This window comes from Chiloscyllium punctatum, chromosome 13 (genome assembly GCF_047496795.1).
Source record: "Chiloscyllium punctatum isolate Juve2018m chromosome 13, sChiPun1.3, whole genome shotgun sequence".
NCBI classification, from domain to species: domain Eukaryota; kingdom Metazoa; phylum Chordata; class Chondrichthyes; order Orectolobiformes; family Hemiscylliidae; genus Chiloscyllium; species Chiloscyllium punctatum.
The window spans coordinates 100,073,426-100,098,343 of record NC_092751.1 but is presented as its reverse complement, the minus strand read 5'-3'; the positions used below and the strand labels follow the sequence as shown (position 1 = coordinate 100,098,343).

At 43.0% G+C, this 24,918-nt stretch overlaps 1 protein-coding gene across 3 annotated transcripts; it reads left to right on the top strand.

Moving 5' to 3' along the window:
- The first annotated feature begins 1,010 nt into the window (after positions 1-1,010).
- Positions 1,011-24,866, top strand: nolc1 (nucleolar and coiled-body phosphoprotein 1). Of its 3 annotated transcripts, none has more exons than XM_072583436.1 (14): positions 1,011-1,177; positions 5,359-5,414; positions 6,994-7,130; positions 10,524-10,648; positions 11,537-11,684; positions 13,369-13,466; positions 14,105-14,267; positions 14,679-14,912; positions 15,995-16,084; positions 18,327-19,100; positions 20,205-20,335; positions 20,494-20,529; positions 21,703-21,792; positions 23,098-24,866. In XM_072583436.1, exons 1-14 carry the CDS (start codon positions 1,070-1,072, stop codon positions 23,254-23,256), a joined length of 2,349 nt encoding a protein of 782 aa, XP_072439537.1. In that variant the 5' UTR covers positions 1,011-1,069; the 3' UTR covers positions 23,257-24,866. The 3 variants fall into 3 exon arrangements, with proteins under 3 accessions (XP_072439537.1, XP_072439536.1, XP_072439538.1); XM_072583435.1 differs by having other exon boundaries at positions 1,012-1,177; positions 11,534-11,684; XM_072583437.1 differs by having other exon boundaries at positions 1,012-1,177; positions 11,534-11,684; positions 21,732-21,792; positions 23,098-23,252.
- The last annotated feature ends 52 nt before the right edge of the window (positions 24,867-24,918 follow it).

Genomic DNA, 24,918 nt, shown 5'->3' with positions numbered 1-24,918 from the left:
CTGGATTAGTAGTCCAACAACAAGATCACTAAGTCATCAGCACCCCTTTTATAGGTGAAACAAGTCAGAACTGCCTTGGAATAGATATTTTTCTGGGGAGGAATGGTGGCTCAGCAGTTAGCACTGCAGCCTCACAGCACCAGGGACCCAGGTTCAATTCCCGTCTCGGGCAAATGTCTGTGTGGAGTTTACACGTTCTCCCTACATCTGCGTGGGTTTCCTCTGGGTGCTCTGGTTTCCTCCCACAGTCCAAAGATGTGCAGATTAGGTGAATTGGCTATGCTAAATTGCCCATAATGTTAGGTGCATTAGCCAAGGGTGAATGTAGGGGAATGGGTCTGGGTGAGTTGCTCTTTGGAGGGTCGGTGTGGACTTGTTCCACACTGTAGGGAACCTAATCTAATCTAGAGGTATGTATGATGAGGGCTTCAGCAGAGTGGGAAGTGGTTCAAACCTGCACCAGCACACACAGCTTGGGCCAAGATGATCCATTTGTGATGCAATGCAGATTACACCGTGAACATAAAAGCCTTATAATGTAATTAAAATAAAACACAGAAATGTGGGTGCTGAAGATCTCACACAAAAACTGAAATGCATCTGGTCCAGCAGCACCTGTGGGAAGAAAGCAGAGTTGACATGTTGAGTCCAGCGACCCTCCTTCAGAACTCCCTACAATGCAAGACTGACATTGCTGGAGAAACTCAAGAGAATTGGCAGCATCTGTGGAGAGAGAAAGCAGAATTGACATTGCAAGTTGCATCACCCTTCTTCAGAACTCCGAACGATGCAAAAACAGAAATTGCTGGAGAAAGTCATAAGCCCTGGCAGCAACTGTGGGGAGAAAACAAAGTTAACATTTCCAGTTGAACGACCCTCTCCTTGACAATGCAAATTGCTGCTATAATGACTTCAGCGCCATCTGCGCATGCCCAGGACGCGCACTGACAACGATCTGGATCACGTGCTCCACCAGCCCTTCGCGCAGCCGCAGTGGGCGCCTGCGAGGAGTTGGCGATTGGCGTTGTGTGGGGCGAGGGGGAGGGGAGGTCGTGTTACTGCGCGCAACATGGAGGCGAGTGTAGTGCCTAGCGACCTGTACCCGCAGATTTACAGCTTCCTGGTGCAGAATAAGTTCGACAAGGCCGCCAAGAAGTTCCTGGAGCAGTCAAACGTGGTGAGCCGCCGTCCCTGCTCCGTTAAGATCGGTCGGTCGGTCGGTCGATCGATCCGTTCGTTCTCCCTTGACTCGGCGGCCGCACTTGGGGCCTTGCTGCCGGCCTCGCTAACAGGGCCGGGCATGGGGCATGCGCGGAGGGAGAGGAACGTTGGCCGGGAGCACGCGGCGCGGGTTTGGAACGTTCCCCGGGAGCTCCTGGGCAACGTTCCATTCCCTGCAACACACACACACACACACGAACCCATCTCCCTGAACGTGCGTCAGGGTGATCCGTGCAACTTGTTGCAGCGGTGCTTTGAAACCCACCGCATGGCTGGTCGTGGGCACGGCGCACGTGGCCCAGCGTCTCGTCTCTCGTGTCACGGTGTGCTCTGGGTTGTTTTTAATCGGCCTGCTCAGACGTGTTAGGATCCACCACCTCTGGGGCGGGTTTGGGAGGGGATTTAATGTGAAGAAGAACTAGATTTGGAGCGTGCTGCCTGCTGCTGGAGGAGGGGGGGAAAACTCTGTGCTTCGCAAATTTACACCCAGTAGGGTCCTTAATGGGACTGGGCGCCATGGAATGGGGGGGGAAATGGAGCAGAGTAGGTTGTGGGGGGGTGAATCTGGGGACCAGTGGAGGAATAGGACGAAAAGGTATAGAGCAGGAGGACATGGGGTCAGAGTGGTGGGGGAGGGAGCAACAGGGCAAGTGGAGATGGAGTTTTTGATGAGTTTAGATTAGGTTACATTACAGTGTGGAAACAGGCCCTTCGACCCAGCAAGTCCACACTGACCCTCCGAAGAGCAACCCACCCAGGCCCATTCCCCTACACCTAACACTACGGGCAATTTAGCATGGCCAGTCCACCCTAACCTGCTCATCTTTGGACTGAGGGAGGAAACCGGAGCACCCGGAGGAAACCCACACAGACACGGGGAGAATGTGCAAATACCACACAGTCAGTTGCCTGAGGCGGGAATTGAACTCGGGTCTCTGGCGCTGTGAGGCAGCAGTGCTAACCACTGTGCCACCGTGCTGCCATTTGTGAAACTTAAAAGAGTTCAGAAGAGATTTATAAAGGATGTTGCCAGAGTTGGAGGATTTGAGCTATAGGGAGAGGCTGAACAGGCTGGGGCTATTTTCCCTGGAGCGTCGGAGGCTGACGGGTGACCTTGTAGAGGCTTATAAAATCAAGAGGGGCATGGATCGGGTAAACAGACAAAGTCTTTACCCCAAGGTGTGGTAAACTTTTTCATACAGAGGGTGGTGCATGTATGGAATGAGCTATCAGAGGAAGTGGTGGAGGCTGGTACAATTACAACATTTTAAAAGGCATCTGGATCGATAGGAAGGGTTTAGAGGGTTATGGACCAAGTGCTGGCAAATGGGAGTAGATTAGGTTAGGGTATCTGGTTGGCATGGATAAGTTGGACCGAAGGGTTTGTTTCCACGCTGTACCAAGTGATCTATGACTCTGAGTAGGACTTGGAGTGGAGTAGGGGGAAGAGGTACCAGTGGTGGCAATGTGGGCCATTTGGGAGGGAGGGAATGGGACACGGAGAGAGAGCCAGTGTGCAGTGAATGGTATGGACATCGGTGGAGTAAGAGGGAAACGGGACTGTGGGGGCAGGAGATGCGATGGAATGAGTGTGTAGGGTGGCACAATAGCTCACTGGTTAGCACTGCTGCCGTACAGTTCAAATCTACCCTTGGGGACTGTCTGAGTGGAGTTTGCACGTGAGTGAATTAGCTTTATTGTCTCACATACTGAATGAGAATAGTCAAAAGTTTATACATCATCACTTACAGTGCCATCGTATGTACAAAGGCACCTAGGTACAGTTTCTTTTGTTACAAGATATTAGAGGACAGAGAAATAAAATGTCCAGTATTGCAGAAATAAAAGTTCAGAACAATGGTCTTCCAACCCAGACCATGCTAGCACACTATGCCAGGCCTCACCTTGAGAATAGTGAGGCTGGAAGATTGCTTCAGACTGCCACAGCAGGCTGGTCGGTCGCTGTGCTGGGCTAGTAGGTCACAATTCCATGGTCGGAGGACACTGCGTCAAGCAGGGAGTTGCAGCACAATGCTGGGCCAGGAGTTATTGGAGGCCGGGAGAGAAGTAGAGAAAAAATACTTAAGAGGAAATAAAAAGACAAGAAAAGAAGAACAGGGGACAGAACGGAAAGCTCTGATTGGAGTGTCCCACTCTGCCACCATCTTGGAATCCCCTTGTCAATGTGGGCTACCTCCCACAATTCAAAGGTTGGTGGATTGGCCATGCTAAATTGCCTATAATGTCCAGGGATGTGCATGGTAAGTGGATGAGCCATGGGAAATGAGGGTTTACAGGGATTGGGGGTGGGTGGTCGATCTGAATGTTCACACAGAGGCTCGTTGGGCCGAATGACCTGCTTCCAGTCTGCAGGGATTCTGTGAAATGGGATTGGTGGACATGATGCCATTGAGGGCTATGTTTCAGACCGAGGAGTGGCATGGAGTGGACGGGGGGGGGGTGTTGGAACAGGAATGGTGTGGGACTAGTGGGAATGGAGCAGTTGGGGACGAGGTGGGTGTGAAAATGGCACTGATTGGATTATTGTTGGGCTGAATGGCCTCTTTGTCTGCCCTCGCAGACCTACATAATAATCTACCTATCTCTGCATTAAAGATGGAAGGCTCAGAAGGAAGAGACTGTGACTGCACCCATGTCCTTTATTCTGAGTACAGAGGGGCCACTTTAAGCAGGGAAAGGTGGCAGTCCAGGCAGATATATAAAAACTGGGAGTTGTACATGTAGTAGGTGCAATAACAGTCAAGGTTGCAGAGGTGGGGGAAGAATAGAGTAATGCATTACAGTGGTAAAGATTGACATAACATAGGTAGCTCCTGCAACCACCTCAACCTATTCAGCAAGACATTCTAATGCATTCACCAAATTGGTGTGAACAAATTGCTGCCGTGAGTTAGGCCTTATGAATCCCTTGTAGTGGGACAGCAGGAATATGTTATGTTTCAGATTGCTTTTTTGTTTTGCTGTACAGATTTGTTTTTCTTGTCTCCTTCCCTGGAACTCTTAACGGACTAGTGGAATAATTGTTAATGCAGTTACAAAGGCAGGTAAGGTAGTTGCTTCCAATCTTGGTCTGGGAGCTGAAGCCAGCGTGAACAATAATGGCTAAGAGCTGGATAAAGTTAAAAATCACACAACACCAGGTTATAGTCCAACAGGTTTATTTGGAAGTATGAGCTTTTGGAGTGGTGCTCCTTCCTCGGGTAGCTTCCTGACGAAGGAACAGTGCTCCGAAAGCTTGTACTTCCAAATAAACCTGTTGGACTTTAATCTGGTCTTGTGTGATTTTTAACTTGGTCCACCCCAGTCCAACACTGGCACCTCCACATAACGGGCTGGAAGTAAGTAGGTTAGGCTGAGATTGACTTGCACCCTAATTATTGGGGCCATATTATACACTGCTTACCAGGTGATGAGGAGCCATCCACCCTCATGTAACTTTGTACCTCTTAGTCTGTAGCCTTTTAGGTTACAACACTTCAGGTGCATATCCAAGTACTCCATAAATGTCATGATAGTTTCTGTCTCTACCACTCATTCAAGCAGGGAGATCCAGAACCCCACTTCCTCCTTAATGAAGCAATTTCCATCAACTCCCCTCTAAATCTCACCTGTTGTCCTAAATCAATGTCCAGGATATAGACCCCTGTCTCATCCCGTTAACTCAAAGCCTTTCTACCTATTCTATCTACTACATTCAATTTTACAAACTCCCTTCATTGACTATTCTGTTTCAAAGAAATGACCCTAGCCTATTCATTCTTTCCTCCTAATTGAATTCCTCCAGTCCAGAGAGCATTCTCATAAATCACTTCTGACCATAAGGCATCTGTGGATTGATCTGTAAGTTGTTTCACGTCATATGAATCAGTTGAAAATTCCATAGTCTGCAAGCCAACCTTTCTCTGGGTTGGGATTTTTTTCAAACAGAATAGAAAAGCCCTATTTAGATTCAACCTCAATTCCTTATTAAAATTCTCTGGAGCGTTTACAAAATGTTTGTAATTGTGGGCACAACACTTCCAAAAGCAAATATCTATTTTCCTATGCATTATGTTACAATATAATTTGTATTTTTGAAATTTGTTAATTTAGATTTTTATCTTTTTGTCTTTCTAGAAAGTTCCAGATGTAAAGTCTCCATCTCTTATGGAGATCTTTGACTTCTGGGTGAAGTAAGTATTAACGTATGTTTTATTTTTAATGGTTTGATTTTTGGGTTTGAACTCCATGCAGTGACTTGAGAGTCTAAGCCTGGCTGAAGCTTCAGTGTTGGAATGCTGCATTGTCTTAGGAGCCGTCCTTGGGATGAGCTGCTAAGCTTGGGTTCCCATCTGACTCCTGCAGTTAATTCTGTCGATCCCGTTGTAGTATTGGAGTACTGCAGTCTTTTCTCTTGACAAGGGCCTTTAAAATACCACAATTTGTAAAAAGACTGGCAAGACTGCCTTCATATATCAGAGCACTTCACAGTAATTCACTGACTCAGAGCGACAACACTGGCACCATATTCAAACCAAGCACAAATCAAAGCGATCATGTGAGGAATGAATTTCACTTTTCCTGATATTACTTTGATTCTGGCATTAGTTCAAGGGATCTCTGGAATCTGGCAGTCGTGATGTCATCAAGCATGGCCAGTAACCAATCACATTGAAGAATTCTCTGTCAGCAAGCTGGGAAGTGAAAACATCTTATTTAAAAGTAGCCAGATAAAAACTGGGACACGTAGATTTAAAGTAGAAGCTAAACTATTATAAGCATTGTTTTGAAAGTTTTAAGTACATGGCATCACAATGGATGTTGGAAAGTGTGGTGCTCGAAAAGCACAGCCGATCAGGCAGCATCCAAGGAGCAGCAGAATCGACGTTTCAAGCATGAGCTCTTCATCAGGAATGTACGTGTTTGACATTCCCCACACAGAACCTTTTCAGGACTATGGGAGTTGTCAGGTGATTATTATGAACTTAGAATCCTGTTACAAAAAACTTTCCAAAGGTATGTACAGACAGAGTGATGACACATAAGTAGAAGTTCACGTCGATTCAGGTGATTTCAGAAAATTGCAGTCTGTGAAAACAGGGCATCCTGTGGAGGGGCAGGGAATGACTGACTGCTGGATTTCTGTGGTGACTGTGCCTCTGATTGCCGGATCTTGCTGCTAGTTTTGTGGATGTAATGGCACTGAGCTTTGACAGTTTTGCTGTTAACTGCAAAATCAAGTCCTGTGTGTGAAATGCTCCCCGGTGTAGTGGAAATCTCTCACTATTCATGGGTCTGTGTAGGCTCTGTTTAATGATGTGGAAGTAGTACAAAAAGTGCTTTTTAAAACCAATAGTTATAAAAACAGTGTTTAATATAACAATTAATTTGCTATTTCTGCTGCATTTGACTCGGAAAGTAGTTTTTGATGTTGCATCTATTATTAGCTAATTCTCCACATGTTGAGTAGAAAAAAATGTACAATCTTCTGTTGTACAGTAGCAGTACGTGTTAAATTAATTGCAATTGAGAAATAGTCACCCTGTTAAGTTAGATATTGTGAAGGTTTATTTTGACTGGATCATTGACCATAAAGGACTTTCATGAGTTAGAGACTAACATCCACTCAGTGTCCTTAATAGCTTGTCTTAATTATTGGAAACTTGGACGTATTCACATCCTTAACATGATTCTGCATGGTTAATGAAAATGAGTGACCTTCACTGGTAGACATAGAATTCTTAACATTTCTTTTTAAATTTGTGCCAACAGGTCATCTGATGTAGCAAAGAAAAGAAAGTCTGTACTCAATGGGCCGCCTGCAAAAAAGGCAAAGAAAGAGGAAAGCTCCAGTAGTTCAGACAGCTCAGACAGTTCTGATGATGACGACAAAGCTACAAAGAAACCAGGTACATCCAAATATGGCAGACTTTTCAAGAAAAGCTATGTTGTATGATCAAGAACAAAATGAGCTTTATAGTTAATTATTTCATAGTCTACTGAATGATTTAGTGGTGGTGTCCCTACGTCTGGACCAGAAATTCTGGGTTCAAGTCCCACCTCAGAATACAATAACCACTAATGTTTCGGTAACATTTCCATGGCCAAGGCCTCCAAGCCTTCCGTTTCTTCCTTTTCCAAACTCCCCAACAGTACCCTTCCACCGATACTCTCATTCGTTTGGCCGAACTGGTCCTCACCCTTAATAATTTCTCCTTCGAATCCTCCCACTTCCTCCAGACCAGAGGGGTAGCCATGGGCCCCAGCTATGCCTGTCTCTTTGTTGGCTACGTAGAACAGTCCATCTTCCGTAATTACACCAGCACCACTCCCCACCTCTTCCTCCACTACATTGATGACTGCATTGGTGCCACCTTGTGCTCCCGCGAGGAGGTTGAGCAATTCATCAACTTCACCAACACATTCCACCCTGACCTTAAATTACCTGGACCATCTCTGACACCTCCCTCCCCTTCCTGGACCTCTCCATCTTCATGATGATGACCGACTTGACACCGACATTTTTTACAAACCCACCGACTCCCACAGCTACCTGGATTACACCTCTTCACACCCTACGTCCTGCAAAAATGCCATCCTGTATTCCCAATTCCTCTGCCTCTGCCGTATTGGCTCCCAGGAGGACCACTTTCACTACAGAACACACCAGATGGCCTCCTTCTTTAGAGACCACAATTTCCCTTCCCACGTGGTTAAAGATGCCCTCCAAAGCATCTCGTCCACATCCCGCACCTCCGCCCTCAGGACAGAATGCCCCGGTGATCACCTTCGACCCTACAAACTTTCGCATAAGCCAAATCATTCGCCGACATTTCCGCCACCTCCAAACAGACCCCACCACCAGGGATATATTTACCTCCCCACCCCTTTCCACCTTCCGCAAAGACCGTTCTCTCCGTGACTACCTGATCAGGTCCACGCCCCCCTACAACTCACCCTCCCATCCTGGCACCTTCCCCTGCCACCACAGGAATTGCAAAACGTGCGCCCACACCACCTCCCTCACCTCCATCCAAGGCCCTAAAGGAGCCTTCCACATCCATCAAAGTTTTACCTGCACATCCACCAATATCACTTATTGTATCCGTTGCTCCCAATGCGGTCTCCTCTACATTGGGGAGACTGAACGCCTAGCAGAGCGCTTTAGGGAACATCTCCGGGACACCCGCACCAATCAACCACACCTCCCTGTGACCCAACATTTCAACTCCCCCTCCCACTCTGCCGAGGACATGGAGGTCCTGGGCCTCCTTCACCACCGTTCCCTCACCACCAGACGCCTGGAGAAAGAACACCTCTCATTCAGCCTCGGAACACTTCAACCCCAGGGCATCAATGTGGACTTCAACAGTCTCCTCATTTCCCCTTCCTCCACCTCACCCCAGTTCCAAACGTCCAGCTCAGCACTGTCCCCATGACTTGTCCTACCTGCCTATCCTCTTTTCCACCTATCCACTCCATCCCTCCTCCCCCCTGACCTATCACCTTCATCCCTTCCCCCACTCACCTATTGTACTCTATGCTACTTTGTCCCCACCCACACCCTCCTCTCACATATCTCTCGACCCTTCAGGCTCTCTGCCTGTATTCCTGATGAAGGGCTTTTGCCCGAACCGTCGATTTTACTACTTCTTGGATGCTGCCTGAACTACTGTGCTTTTCCAGTACCACTCTAATCTAACCACGAATGTATGTCATGCCATATCCAAATAGTTTGTTTTCTTTATATAACTCCAAGCAAATACATTTGTATGCAGTGACCTGTCCTCTGTAAATAAAAATGGTATGTTCAAGCCTTCCTGCCTTGTTAGAATTACCCAGAAGTAAGGGGGCCAATAATTCTACACTGTGGTAAAAACAATGACTGCAGATGCTGGAAACCAGATTCTGGATTAGTGGTGCTGGAAGAGCACAGCAGTTCAGGCAGCATACCACTAATCCAGAATAATTCTACACTGTTTTCTCCTTAACGGTGCCTCAGCCAATTGGAGTTGATTTGTCAAATCAAGTCAACTCAAAATCCTTTCCTGCTGTTGTATAAACTGTTGTGACTACCTGAAGAACTTTGCATTCGTCCTGATTTTTTAAAAAATCTTTTAATCCAAGATGAAAAACCTCAGCAATAAGTTTCTCTTCAACAAAGCTCACAGCTCAAGTATTACTAGTATACATAGATGACGATCATGGAGTCAAGTCTGTCTTTGCTTTCCAGTACTTTTTGTGCAGCACATTCCTAATCTGTATGACTCTGCATCGCACTATACAGTACAGTGCATATGAGCCACTGGAGAAATTCATGTTTGGATCTGTGACTGGACAAATATTGATATATTGCAACGAGGTCAGCATCTGTAACTTAGGCTGGCACTCCATGGCTGTGCATTTGACCTGCTGTGCTGGCCTGCATTCTGCCCTGAAGCAACTAGTCTTCATTTGACCTAATTGTGTGAATCAATCTCCGCTTTTTAACCAGAAGATATACCAATGTAGATATCTTATACATGAGTAACGGTAAAGTCAGCATAGTCCCAAAGGACCATAAGGCTCTTCTCTCATTAGAGAGAGATGATTGCTGGTGGTTTAACCTGAAGGTCACTGCGCTCAATTGAGAGGAGAACGAGAGACCTTCATAGTAACCTCAGGTTGTGCAAGGGTTGAACCAGGCTGTTGGCATCAATCTGCATCACAAACCGGCTGAGTGACCTGAGCCCCTTAACTAAGTATCTTCTAAGTTATCAAAGAACATAAGTGGGGAGGAGTGAATATGTTTGAGGCTATATGATAAATTGACTTTATATCTTACATAATTCTGATATTTAGCTCTGATTTAACTAATCTCTGCTGTGATAGCAAACAGCGGCTTAATCTATTCCATGGCCTAAGGATCTGTGGACAATTATTGGAGTGGGGTGCTCATCAGGAAATGGGATTGGGCCTGTTTCTAATATACTCGAAGTCACCTGCCCACATTGTATGAAATAAAAAGAACCTGCAGGAGACAACCAACTTTTTAGAACTGTTTTTGAACAAGGAGTCACTCCCTGTGAGAGGGGAATATTCATATGTAACTTAGAGAGGGAAGGGATTGCTCATTGCTCACTGCCACCACATCGCCTCCCCGATTGAAAATAGTGGCTTTAATAGAAAGATAGTCTATTTTTCTCACAAAACATTGAAATGTTTCCATTTGTACAGAACCAGATGCTGCAGAGTGCTTCAAAGCCACTGGAATACTTCTGAATTGCTGCCCTGTTTGACAATTTTGTTGTTTATTCCTCTAGTCAGCAAGCCGCCGGCACCAACGTTAAGCAAACCCCCAGTTAAAAAAGCTGTTCCGAAGAAGGAAAGTAGCAGCAGTGAAGATTCAAGTTCTTCAGATTCTGAGGAAGAAAAGAAACCTACACAGGTGAGAACACAAAACGCTTAGAAACGTGCTTTCATGGGGCAGGTTCCAAACCTTTTTGAACTGACTGTGATGAGCCATGTTATAAACTTCGTGATTAAGTGATGGGTTGAACCACTCGTGCTCATTGTGGGGTCAGTGCCACAGGTGAAATATGACTTAAAAATTACAGCCACCTTGTGTCTAGAGTAATCAGTAACGTTGGTGTAAATTGTGTCTTCCCTTTTACCTTCATCTGGACAGATGGTCATCGTGCTGGGGATGTGTGTGTGAATGCTAGTCATGGCTTTGCTCCTTTTTCTAACTAACTGTTATGGGTTGAATGTTGGTGTGCTATTGGAATTTAGGGATCAAGCATAGATCACTAGATTCCATCTATGATGAGGACAAGCGAGGGAACTGTTTAAGCCAACTTAAATCCTTTATGATTTAACAAAAACGATTAAAACCAGATAATTAAGTTGTTAGGAAGATAAATAAGGCGAGGGACATATATGAAGAGTACAGTACAAACACAAGGGTAGGTCTAAAGACTCAAGAAGCCTGTTCATTCTCTGTAAAATTACATGTAACAATTAAATTCAACAACATCTTGTTGAAAAGGTTGTGTTTTTGTCATTAGTTCCCCTTTTCTTGGTTGTAGGAGAGGAATCCTCCTCCCTGTGATTCATTTTAACCCAAGTCCATGACATTTAGTCACTAATAAGCCTGATGGCAAACCTGACAATAAACTGACTTTTGCTTGTTCGGTTTGATTTAGTTCCTTTTCAACACCTTTGTAGATGCCTGCAGAATTACTTGGCTCTTGTGAACATTTCAAACCCTCAGCTCAGCATGGGTGATTATTTTCACTTTCATTCCTTTTTTCCCCCACTCCTCTTCCGATAGAAGGCCGTCTCTGTTAAAGCTCCAGCTCCTGCAAACAAAGCACCCGCAGTCACCAAACCAGCTGCCAGAAAGAAAGATGAAAGTTCCAGCAGTGAAGAATCAGACAGCTCGGAGGATGAGAAACCTGCTGCAAAAGCACCAGTGAAACCAGGTAAAGGCAACTGTCAAAAGTTAGTTATCAAGCTGGGCATTTGTATCAAGTCTTACAATAGGTAAACCCTCCTGCTTAATTTAAACCAGCAACATAGAAAAGATTTATCCCATGCAGTAATCTCTCAAAATTTGAGAAGTCAAGAACTATTTCAAGTAAAAAAACTAACAAATTTATTTCTTAAGTATAACAGAGAATAATTAACTAACAACTATTCACAACTCATTCCTTTAACCTATCTTTTACCTTCTCGCCTATAATACTAGTCTGATAAAACCCCTTGAACATAGAACATTACAGCGCAGTCCAGGGCCTTCGGCCCTCAATGTTGCGCTGACCAGTGGAACCCATCTATCCTGCGCTAATCCATTTTCATCCATATATTTACCCAATGACCATTTAAATGCCCTTAAAGTTGGTGAGTCTACAACTGTTGCAGGCAGTGTGTTCCATGCCCCTACTACTGTCTGAGTAAAGAAACTACCTCGATATCTGTCCTATATCTATCACCCCTCAATTTAAAGCTATGTCCCCTCATGCTAGCTATCACCATCAGAGGAAAAAGGCTTTAACTGTCTACCCTATCTAACCCTCTATGTATGTCTCAATTAAGTCACCTCTCAACCTTCTTCTATTTAACGAAAACAGCTTCAACTCCCTCAGCCTTTCCTGAATGGACCTTCCCTCCATACCAGGCAACAGTCTAGTAAATCTCCTCTCAATCCTTTCCAAAGCTTCCACATCCTTCCTATAATGTGGTGACCAGAACTAATACAACAAGGGGTGCAATGTTCAAATTTCATCACGGTAAGGTATGGCCTACAATTCAAAGAAAAGGGGCATATTCTTGCTAGGTGAAGTTAACCATCGTTCATCTCAGTTTGGTTACAAATCAGTGAAGTCACTTAGGAGACTGTGGTCATTTCTCATCAATAATATCACTTGGACTTCAGTGCATCAAAAAGGCAGCTCACCAACACCCTCTCAAGGGCAACAAGGAATGGGCAGTAAGTGCTGGCCCAACCGGTGATACCAACATAAGGCAGGGCTAAGATTTCCCAAAAATTCAAACTTTCAAAACCAGCCAGATGTCGAATCTTCTCTTATGTCTTCCTCGGGATTTTTGTTTCGCAGGTTACTGATCAATAAAGGTACCTTTTAAGAGAACTTTTTTTGCTGGTGGCTTGGCAGTTCCCCTCCCAACTGTTCGATTTTCCTCTGTCTTATACCCCCAAAGCATCAGATTGTGTCATTGGCTTTTAAGACTGTCAATATACTAAATTCAAACTTGATTGGAGTTTGGTATTTTTCGGGGTATAATTTAAACTGGTTGGCCGAATTCAAATTTGTTTTGTTGTTTCCAAGCAACCAACTAATTGAGTTGTTCGGCCAAATGTAGCATTATATATCTTGTTCAGAACACTTGGTTCTGTGTCAGGTAGTTATGCTAGCTTTTAACACTCTCACAGGTACAGTACACCCACATCATCTTAACACAAGTGAAGTGGATGCAGAATTAAATGGTTTAACTTTCCAATGTGGTCGCACAACTGAATGACCAGTGTAATGGATCTTTGATGCCAAGTGGCACATCGTAGTGAATTACATTTCTTCTCTTCCAAATGTTAGTCTTTGTTGCACTTGCTAAGTTGTTCTTTCCCAAAGAATTGCCTTCTGTTTTCAGCTTTAAAACCTGTCAATCAAACTGCTGAGGAAAGCAGTGAGGACGATTCCAGTGATGACTCTAGTGACTCTGACTCTGCTGGGAAACCACCTGCACAAGTAAGTATTTTATATAGGTGTCATTAAATGTGTTGCTATTTACCCTCTGTTAGTATGGGATACTTAAGCTTTAAACAAGAGCCAATTCTCAGTGTTTTTTGCAGTCGCTGTTAGTTTATGCATTCGTCCCTGTGTTTATGGCCACTTTCCAACCCTCCTTCCCTTGCCCTCTGGTTCCGCTGTTATTAGGCTGTTTGCAAACAGATTATACAGAAAAGCAACTTGTACTCTTAAAAACATAATTATTCTGCATTGAAATAATAGAATAGAGTACTAAGCTTAATTTTTGGGATTGATGTAACTATTTTATTGCCCATGGCTAGTTATTTGGAAAAGATTAGAATCACAGAAGGCCGCAGAGGAAAGCAATTTGACCCATTATTTCTTCTAGCTTTTGAAGAATCTATCCAATTAATCTCAATCCTTTGCGCATATCCATCCATTTTTCCTTCACAAGTTCCCAATTTCTCTGCTATCAGTTTTTTTCAGGTAGATTGTCCTAAGTTGTATATTTTAAAGCTGAGATCTCATGAAAAATTTATAAAGATTTATGTAATTTTCATGAAGAGAGTGGTAGGCTGCTATGCAATCTTGTTAGCCTAAGAGAGTCGATAACTTTTCTGCTCCGTTCTATATAGAAAGTAATGGCCAAGATCCCTGAGCCTGCCAAGCCTGTGTCAGTTGGAGGAAAAGCCAAGAATGCAAAAGCTGTAGCGGCTGCTAAAGAGGAGAGCTCAAGCAGTGAGGAGGACTCTGACAGCTCCGATGACGCATTACCCGTAAAACCAAATGCAAAACCAGGTGAGGGGGAATGCTCTGATAAAACAGACTGTTAGTATAATCACTGCATTTGTAAACTGCAGGGCCGTACCTGGAACTTGTCTGAATAATGACAGCATTCTAAAATTTACAAAATTACTTCAGTTTAAACGCAGTGACTAATCGCAGTTGTTCAAAAAACAAATCAACTCATGGGTTTCCTGTCATGTCACTAAGTTTTTTTCAATCTTCACAGAGTAATTTGAGTCCAGAGTTCCCTCACAGGTCTGAGTCCGTCCTCTCTCTTCATTCGTCCCTGACCCTGAAGCCCTTGGCCATATGTTACCTAATGTTACAAAAATCTGATGGTTTCAGGAAGGGGGCAAACTTAACCAAAAAGCATATTGACTCATCGGTTATTTTGGACCTTCCAAAAACTTTGTTCCTTTTTAGGTGCTTACAGCACAGTGCCACCACCCGGGCAACAGAATTATAAGGTAACTCCAGGCAAGAAGACACCTACGCCTAGTGCTGTAAAAAATGCTCCCGTATCAAACACTGTAAAAAAGGCTCCGGCTTCGACTACAATCAAGAAGACACCAGCAGCTCCTCCTAAAAAGGAGAGCTCTGACTCTTCGGAAGATAGTTCAGACAGCAGTACTGATGAGGAACCCGTGAAACCTGCTAGTAAGTGCTGAGCTACATCAGTTTAGATATTTTCTAATCAACCTGTTTAGAGATGTTATCACACACCTTTGGAGCAAGTGAGACTTGTAAGGTTAAGTTGTACAGCGTGTCTGCTTGCACTTATTGATGTCTTATTTTTGGAGATTATTATCCAGCTCTATAAAATGCTCCTCTCTCAAATTGTATTCCCTTTTTAAAAAAAAAATGGAGTGCACATTTTTAGTAACTGCACCTAGAATGAGATTAACTTAAAGTAGGTAATTGGCTTATTATATAGAAGTGAGAAGTTTGTTTCTTGAATTTGAGTGGCTTTGGCAAAGCTGTGTTTATGGTCTAGCTTTGTTGGCTTGAGAAGGTATTTTCCTGCAGTAATTTTATTCTGCTACTTAATGGCTAAGCACCTTCAGAGGATATTAACACAGCTGTGCCTATTGCCAATGTGAGAGGATCAATTGGCTAGACGGCTGGTTTGTGATGTAGAGGGATGCCAACAGCATGGGTTCCAATTCCTACAACCAACTGAAATTACTATGAATGTCCCTTAATCCAATGTTGCCTCTTGCCTGAGGTGTGGGGACCCTCGGGTTAAACCACTTCTGAAGAGAGAGCAGCCCTGTGGACCAGTTGAACTGTGGTGACTTTACCTCTATTGCCAATGTGACCAGCCATGCTGAGAAACACCGATTTGTAGTCAAAAGTCCTGAGTGCACCTTACTGAAATTAGTAGCAGAATTTACTTGCTAAGGAGGTGCCATGAAATGAATTAGAAAACCATTGGCCAAGAACCCTCAGTGCCTTGCCTGGCACCTCGACCATTGGCATTGTTAGCCCAGCTGTATGGTGTGGATGATATAGTGGGATTCAGTGTAGACCAGGAAGGAGTGGCACGTTCCTTTCACTGAAGGATATATGGTGGCTTTTGTTTTCATCACAAGTCAGTATCTTTCATGGTCACTTGCTTTCTGGTGCCACCCTCTAAGCTACGAGGTTTATTAAACGTGCCATGCTAGATCATTGTCGTGGCCAATACTCTAATGTGCCCTAACATGTTTAATATGACACCAATTTTTGTTTGTTAACAGCGAAAATTGCACCATCAAAATCTGCTCCAAAACCAGCTGCTGCTCAGAAAACTGCAGCCAAGGCAGATTCCAGTTCCGATAGTGACTCTGGTAAGAAATTGCCGTGTTAGTAGTCAGATAAGTTAGCTGTGTGCTCTGCTCCCACTGTTGCATTGAGATGGATGTCTGATCTCCCAATTAGAGAGAAAGAAGTCTTTTTCATTTTCACCCTATGAATTTGTTTGATCTATGAATATGGATGTCTGATCTCCCAATTAGAGAGAAAGAAGTCTTTTTCATTTTCACCCTATGAATTTGTTTACACAAACAAATTAAATCAGAGTGAAGGAGTAGCATTGTAGGTCTGGCAGCATCTGTGGGGAGAGAGAACAAAGTTAATGTTTCAAGTCCAGAACAGTTCCAGACCTCCTGTGTTTCTCAGGCACTCTTCGGTTTTGTTTCAGGTTTCCAGCATCCACCGTTCTGTGTTTAATTTTGTTGGTTATGTAAACACTGTTGCTGTTAGTTGAACCGAGAGTACAATGATGGTCACAAGAAGATGGTCTGAACTCCCAGACCAGGAAGTTGCACCTTGTATCGTGTTAAATTTATGTAAATGTTTTTGCTGTTTGTTAAATCTGGACTATAATTATGTATTAAAATGTTACTGTTCGTGTGATATAGCCTCAAGGAAATAGAGATGACTGTTTTTGCTTAGAGTCCTGAAACCTTCATGAAGTATTCAGAGTCTAGTCAAATGATTTAATCCATCTTGTGAGATATCCAGCACAAATTGATAGGGGCGGCACAGTGGCTCAGTGGTTAGCACTGCTGCCTCACAGTGCCAGGGATCCAGCCTTGGGCAACTGTCTGTGTGGAGTTTGCACATTCTCCCCATGTCTGCATGGGTTTCCTCCAGGTGCTCCTGTTTCCTCCCACCGTCCAAAGGTGTGAGGTTAGGTGAATTGTCCCAGCTAAATTGCCCATCGTGTTAGGTGGATTAGTCAGGGATAAATGTAGGGGAATGAGTCTGGGTGGGTTGCTCTTCGGAGGGTCGGTATGGACTTGTTGGGTTGAAGGGCCTGTTTCCACACTGTAAGGAATCTAATCTGATGTGGATCCTAACCTCTAATTTTGGAAAGAAAGCATCAGCTTCCTAAAGCGTACAGACAGATTAATTAGTGGCATCAGGGAACTGAGTTTAAAAAGTTTTTAGAGTTTAATGGTGGTTTAGGATTATTTCAGTATGTGCTTTCCTCCATTCTTCTTCTGTTCTTCTCCCTCACACGCACTCCGGAAAAAAACCACGATGTGTTGCTGACCATAGAAAAAGTGATATGGTGTTAATTTTTTTTTTGCACGTGGTTTACTACTGTTTTTAAAATTGAGCAGATTCCCAGATGTTACGTGCATGTTCTGCATTCTCCAGCATTATCCAATTCTTTGAATTATGAGGCACTGTAATGTGGGAAGTATAGTTGCCTAGATTTTTGTTTTTTAGTGCATGAGCAATTACTTTTAAGTGCAGAATTCCTTTTAATTTTTCTGGCACTTGCAGGTTATTAGGCAGCATTGTGGGAAATGTTGCTGATGCACGCAGGTTTATTTCTTGTTATGGATTATGGCACCAAAGAGGAAGAAATCTATCTGGCATCCGAGTTGTGTTTATTATGCTGCTTCCGTTCACAGACTGTAGAGACTGATCGTGGATGGTTAAAGTAGCCCAGCAAACAAAATCTTCACCCAAATTACACATTAAAGACCATCAATTTAAAATCAACTTTGTTTTTAAGAAAATCTTTTTATTTCAAGATAAAACCCTTTTTATGTAAAATTATTTGTAAGTGTCGAGCTTTGTGATAGCACTAAAATGAAACAAGGAATTATAGGTGCTGGAAATCTGAACCAAAAACAGAAATTGCTGGGAAAACTCAACAGATCTGGCAGCATTTGTGGAGAGAAAGCTGAGCTAAATTTTTGGGTCCAGCGACTACTTCTTTAGAACTCTTGAACTTTTCAGAACCCTTGAGTACTGAAGGCTCCCTGCAACCGAAACATTAACACTGTTTCTCACCACAGGTGCTGCCAGACCTGCTGAGTTTCTCCAGCAGTTTGTTTTTGTTTGGGATAATACTGTTGTCTTTAAGTGTGAGCATTGAGAGTTTACACCCCACTGTTAAAATTTACAATTTTAGTCTGCCGTCCAGTCTTTAGGGTGAAAATCTTCCTCATTTTCTTGCTGCTCAGGGAATTTTCCTTCATACAAACAGTTTGCTAACATATTGCCTAGTTGTCATTCCTCTTTACTTTGAGAGGAAGGTGGATTTAACAGCTCCGTTTGTAACATTCTCAGATTCTGAAAGCTCTGAAGATGAACCCAAAGCGAAGACTATGGCAAAGCCCACGTCAAAGGCAGCTGCAAAGCCTACGCCAAAACCAGCTGCAAAGCCCACACCAAAACCAGCGACAAAGCCCACACCAAAACCAGCTGCAAAGCCCACACCAAAACCAGCCGTGAAGCCTCCAGCCCAAACAAAGGATACAGAGAGCAGTTCAGAAACTGACAGCTCGAGTGATTCTGATGAACAGAGCACACCGGCTACTGCTGCCATCAAACCAGCTGCTAAATCGGCTGCTGTGCCTGTAAAACCAGGGAAGCAAAATACCTCAGCAGCCAAGCCAGCTGCTGCTGACGAAAGCAGCTCAGATTCTGACGACTCCAGCAGTGAGGAGGAGGAGGCAAAACCAGCAGCAAAGGTCAAGACTCCTGCCAAAGGAAAATCACCAGCATTGACTGCGAAAGCAAAAGCACCGGCTGTTACCAATAAAAATGAATCCAGCAGTTCTGAAGAAACCTCGAGTGATGATGAACCTCAGGTGAAAACTCCAGTTGGCCAAGTCAAAAAGGCAGTCACCACTCCGCCTGCAAACTCTGCGGCTAAGAAAGCAGAAAGCAGCAGCAGCAGCAGCAGCTCAGAAAGTTCAGATTCAGAGGAAGACAGCACTAAAGGAAAACCGAACGATGTGCAAACTCCAACTTTAACCTCTGCAAAGAAAGCAGCAGAGAGTAGCTCTGAAGATAGCTCTTCTGATGAAGATGAGAAAAACAATACTCAAACTGTAAACGGTAAGTTTTACTTGTCACTTTTTTTAAAAAAAAATAATTTGGGAAGCTTGGGTGAAGAGAAATGGTTAAATGTTCAGTGGGGACCAAGTTTGGGGTTTAAAAGCCTGATTGGCAGCAATTGTTGGTAAGTTGTTATTGATTTGACAGTATCAAGATAAAATGAAATACTTGCAACATTTTAAAGGGCCAGTCGCAGGAGGATGAATTTGATTGGTTGTTTGAGAACTCCTCCTGATTTGTCCATCTTCTCTTGTGGCACAGTGGAAACATCCCAGTCTCCCAGCCAGTAGATGTGTGCTGAAGTCCCACCTACTCCAGAGGTGTAAGAGTATGTTTCTCTTCGGTGATCTTTCTGAACTTCTGAAAGACATCCAAACTTGGGGAGTCGCACCCACAGCTGGTGAACGCAAGATGCAATGGGATAACACTGGAAATTGGGATCTTGCTGCTTTTAGTATCCCTTCGTACGGTGTCTACTGTCAGTCCTTTGCTGCTTTATTAAGCTATTATTTATACCATTTATCCAACACAAATTGAACTTTGGTTGAGTTGACTTGTTTCTAACATGTGATGTGGCTGATATGCATCAAAGCCTTTTTGCTGGCTTGAGGGCGGCAGAAATGTTCTGTCCTAGTCCATCGAGCAAGAGCAGTTCCCATATCCTGGGTTGCTGTTAGTTGAGGTTCCATGGCGGGATTTAAACTCAGGTCCCCAGAATGTTACCTAAGTCTTTAGATTAGATTAAAAGTCCAGCAGTTGTACCGCCAGGCGATCACCTCCCCATCATCAATGGTTTTGATGTGGTTTCATCTGTTCTGTGATTGTGCACTGCATGGTAGAGGGTGGTCTAGCATGGCCATCACATAGTAGTGGTGTGACCTAAAGTGAGTTTATATTGAACCGGTTATGAAATATAACCTGGGTGTAGGACCTCTCTACCAGCTGTATGCAGATTTTCCTGATGAAGGGCTCCTGCCTGAAACGTTGATTTTCCTGCTCCTCAGATGCTGCCTGACCTGCTGTGCTTTTCCAGCGCCACTCTAACCTTGCCTGCAGATTTTGTTGTTAACTCTGCTTCTTGCTTGGAATTGCTTGCTTTCTCAGGTACGGTAAATACCAAGAGGAAACGGGAAAGCTCTTCCTCATCTGAATCAGAGGACGGGAAATCTGAATCAACTCCAGCAAACCAGAAACTGCAAGTGAAAACTCCAAACACATTTCCAAAAACCAAAAAGGTGAGACCATGGAGGGGAAATACTTGGCACATCTTTTTAAAACTGAAATTCTAATTGAGATGCAGTTAATCGTTTTGCTTGGCAATTGTAGCTTGTGTGAAGAGTTCCAGCATTTCAGAATTCAGATTCTCTTAATATGTGACTCTACTTTCTTTCAGAAAGCTGAACAGTTAAAGATGACACCTGGAATTAAGGTAGCATTCTTTATGGGGGTGGGGTGGGGAAGATTGATTATTTCTAGACTCATTCATGCTTATTTTGCTAATTTTCTGCTAGAATTGTGTGTATCTTGTCCTTGAATGTTTGATCTTTGATTTATCCTAGACAGAGTGCATTTTAAACTGTTTATGGAGAGCAATGCAGTTAAGCCTAATTGCTCATCTGCCAGCAATGCGTGTGTGCTTTCCAGCAGTGGTCACTCCACTGTGATTGGGAACTGTGATGGAAACTATATAGGTCTGGCAGCATCTGTGGAGAGAAATCAGAATTAACCTTTCTGCTCGAGTGACCCTTCCTCACTTGATTTTCCCCAATTTCTGTTTTTGTGTATACGTTCTGTGGCTGATTCACCATATTCCTGCCAATAATATTAATCCAAGCAGTCAGTTGAACTCATGGTTCAGCTCTGCCAATACAAAAATTATCAACAACTTTAAATGAAGCTGGGTGCTTCACAGGTCTCTGTCAATACCTGCAGGGGTTTTTTTTCTCCTTTTCTAATCCTACTGCACCCTGGCTCCTTGATGTCCTAGTCGCGAACAGAGTGCAATGACTTGATATTCAGGATTTTGCTATCAAGCGCATAGAAACTTGGATATAACTTCAACTTGGCAAAATGATCTCAGCACTGGGTCCTTTGAGTGTGAGCTGCAGGATACAGTTTTTGGTTTGTGACTGTCCTTATCAGAATATAGACTGTTAAAGCACTGCTACCAAAATATATTTTAGGATGTTTGAGCTTGGTCTGCTGAGTGTAAAGCAAAAGCTAACCTCATTCTCCGAGTTGTTCGGCAAATTATGGAGAGGGAGAGAAATTGGTGTGGTGTTACCATTTTGCTGTAGTTTGCCTCCTTAAATTCACCATTGATCTCTTGGTAATATAATTTGAAGCATTCTCTTGGATTTATAGATCCTGTTGGACATACGTTGCAAACCTGCTGAATAGCAAGGCTGCAGAGCATTAGCACCAGTTTTCTTTGTCATCGCAGCTGTGTTTAACTTTGCTGTTCTCACTGAACCAAATCTCTGTCTGGCTTTGAGAACTGTGCCGGAGAGTTGTGTGTCTGATCTTTTTCATAGCTACCTATAATGTGAGATCTGTAGTATGTGTTAATGTGCATTGTTCCCTGTTCTTTCTTTCTGTAAAGAGCCCTCAACCTAATACTCCTTTCCGTAGAGTAAGAGAAGAAGAAGTTGAAATTGATCCACGTCTTTCCAATAATTCATTTGTTGCAAAGGTAAGACTGGATTCATTTAAAGTTCAGTGTTTCATTTTATGAATGAGTAACCGTGTATAGTTTACAACAGACGTATTTTGTACGCATAGCAGCAATGAATGGAACCATTAATAAACAGTGAGTATATCAACTGTGCATTACTCAATGTGTGTTGAGATTGCATCTACTGGACTGCTTTCATTGGGTAAGATGGGCTTTAGGCTGGTGATTACCTACATGACAGAGGGCAGAATAACTATTTTAACAGTTAATTATTGTGTATGTGAAGACATTTGGATGTTGGCGGATGTTATGGAGCAGAAGCATATGTATGTTGTGTTAAGCCTTTTGTTTAAAAGTTTACCAACCTTTAATTTTGATGTTATTGCTTTTGCATTGCAGTCAAGAATGAGTGCTTTGCATCTATCTTTGGTTGGGAGGAGATAACATGTAATTTGGCAGCCATGAATGGGACCTGGCATTTCTACCTAGTTTGGGGCTACTGTAGCACTGCCAGAGCTATTATAGTTAAAATTGGCTTCCTCAGTGCAAACCAGTAATGGATTCTGGTCTTGCATACCTTGATCTGCACATTGTTCTTATCCACTGAGCCATCCAAGGAACCCTATATAACTGATCTGGTAATGCAGCGTCCATCTTTTAGAATTGAGGGTTCTCAGGTCATGCTACCAGGCACAGCAAGTAAAAACATTTAAGTTTGCGATGGACTGAAAATTATTATTTCGAGGAATAATTCTGATGAAAGTCAGAATGGGGGCTTCTGGCATTTCCTGATTTCACTTAAACTATTACAGTGTATTGTTATGGCTTGGGGAGGAATCCAGATTGTGCCTGGTTTCTGTCCAATCTGCTTGAGAATCGTTGCTTGTGTGTGTTTGTAGCTGAAGGCTAAACATTTAATTGCACTGCACAATAATTTGACATTTAATCGAGAGTTAGCAGAGATCTGGGATTGTATCTGGAGAACAGGGGCAATAAAGCTTTAAGTACAAGGGATCATAAGGTGACTTGTGATTCCACCAGCCGGATACCATTGGGCCAGTAACCTAGCTCTCTCAGCAGTACAAGTTATTATCTCGTACATCTACTGAGCTCTTGACTCGTAGTGATTCTGCAGTATGGAATTCCATTTGAAGAGTGGGTCTGAGTTCTGCTGCCTTGCTGAATTGAGGCACCATTTAATTTGCTGCCTTGCAGTTATTTTTCCAGTGACCTCAAGTTGGAACATTTTGAATTTTTCTACGGAGCAATGGTCACCATCTCCCTGACTGTGCTTTAACTAAGTATTGGTTATTTGTGTTACAGAAAGGAGCATCAGGAGACTGGGGAGAAAAGGCAAATCGTGATTTAAGATGCACAAAAGGAAAATCCTTCAGACACGAAAAGACGAAGAAAAAGCGTGGGAACTACCGGGGCGGGTCCATTGACATGACTGTGAATTCCTTCAAATTTGACAGTGAATGAGTGTAAACTGTGAAACGCTCTATGTTGTAAAATTATAGAATTCAGATCTTTATATATGGTTAAAATTTAGTGTATAGTTCCAAATCTTTTTAAATCTTTCATTCGTCTTCTGAATATCTGAACACACTTTCCAGGGGCAATTGCTTGTATTTAAATTACTTTTTTTTGATGAAAGTATTTGCCTCTTCATGTTTGTTAACATCATCTAAGAATAAAACAAATGCCAGGACTGTAGTTTTTTTTTTAAGAAAAGGGAACTGACAATATGGTTCTATTTGAGTGTCAGTGTTCTAATGTTTGTTCTTTTAGATTTGAGGAACAAAAATTATGAAAATTTCATGAGCAGAAAAGGCTGGTAGCTTATTCAATAAACCATGTTGGAGATAAGTTTTTTTTAAAAAATTGTTTGCCTTTTTTCATTAATTTGATAGCTGACGTATTGTGCAGCTGCATAGTGGAATTAAGTATGTAGTTACAATGGAAGGTTTGAAAGGGGGGTAGCATGCACAGTTTTTAAGCTGAAGAAGACAGAGTCTTGTGGCCATTTACAATACTTTTAAATTTTGCAAGACCTACTAACCTTGCTACCTTATTTGTAGTTTCACAAAGAGTGGAAATGTTTCCAGCCCATTGTAGTTCATTCCAAAATGCCTTTAGCTTGGAGAATTTCCAAAGCCAACAGGTCATCCAAGTGATGACAGCTGGTTAGCCTGTTTGGAGAGCCATGACTTATTTGGATCTAGGAAACCTGCAAAAATGTATGACACGGAGACAAAATAATTTGCTCAAAGTTCTATCTGATGTCAGCCCTCAGAACTGCTACAGGACGGTTCCGAAAAATGTCCTGGGTGCTCAACCTGTTTGATTTCTTAGGCTTCTTTTTGTGCAGAAAGCTAAGCTGCTCCAAAGTCATGGACTTTTGTTGGTATATTTAGAACAGCACTGTTAAAAGGATTTTAATGCTCACCAGACTTGTGGAGAGTGGGTCACTATATGTGCCACAAATTACAAAATGTGTGCAATAGTAAACAGATATACAGTCTTCTTGAAGATGGACTTGTGGCTTCAAACTGTCAGCAATCAAGACTGGTACACTCATTGCAGAGTCCAGGAGAACAGCCTGAATGTCTGCAACCCGAATTTTCAAATGACAGTTAATCAGAGTACTTTATTTCTGACAAGTTTATTTCAAATAAGTTTCTTCAATGATAAACCTTCAGTATTGTATTCGAAGACAAAATAAGAATAGATAACTTTCTGCATTTGGCTTCTACAATTTCACTTATTCCTTGCTTGATATTCTGTCGCCTAGCATTTCCGAACACATTTTCGACATTCAATAGACCTTTGGCTAATGCCTGACCTCCTGTAACCTTTTTACACCAGCAATGTCCCACTCTTCCCAATAAATCTTAACAAATTGGTTAAGGTAAATGCTGGAGACATTTGGATTTTGTTACACTGCATCGGTTTGCCAGAACTGGCCTTGGGTGGGGGAGGTTTGTAACCATTATGAAAGCATCTGGGTGGATGTTTTAGGGATGTGTTAGTGATCTAAGTCTTTATGGATCCTGGAAGTGTTGTATGTTAATAAATATTCAATTATACAAGTTCATTGTTACATATAGCATGATTTTGTCCAGGATGGTGTTATAATTTGGG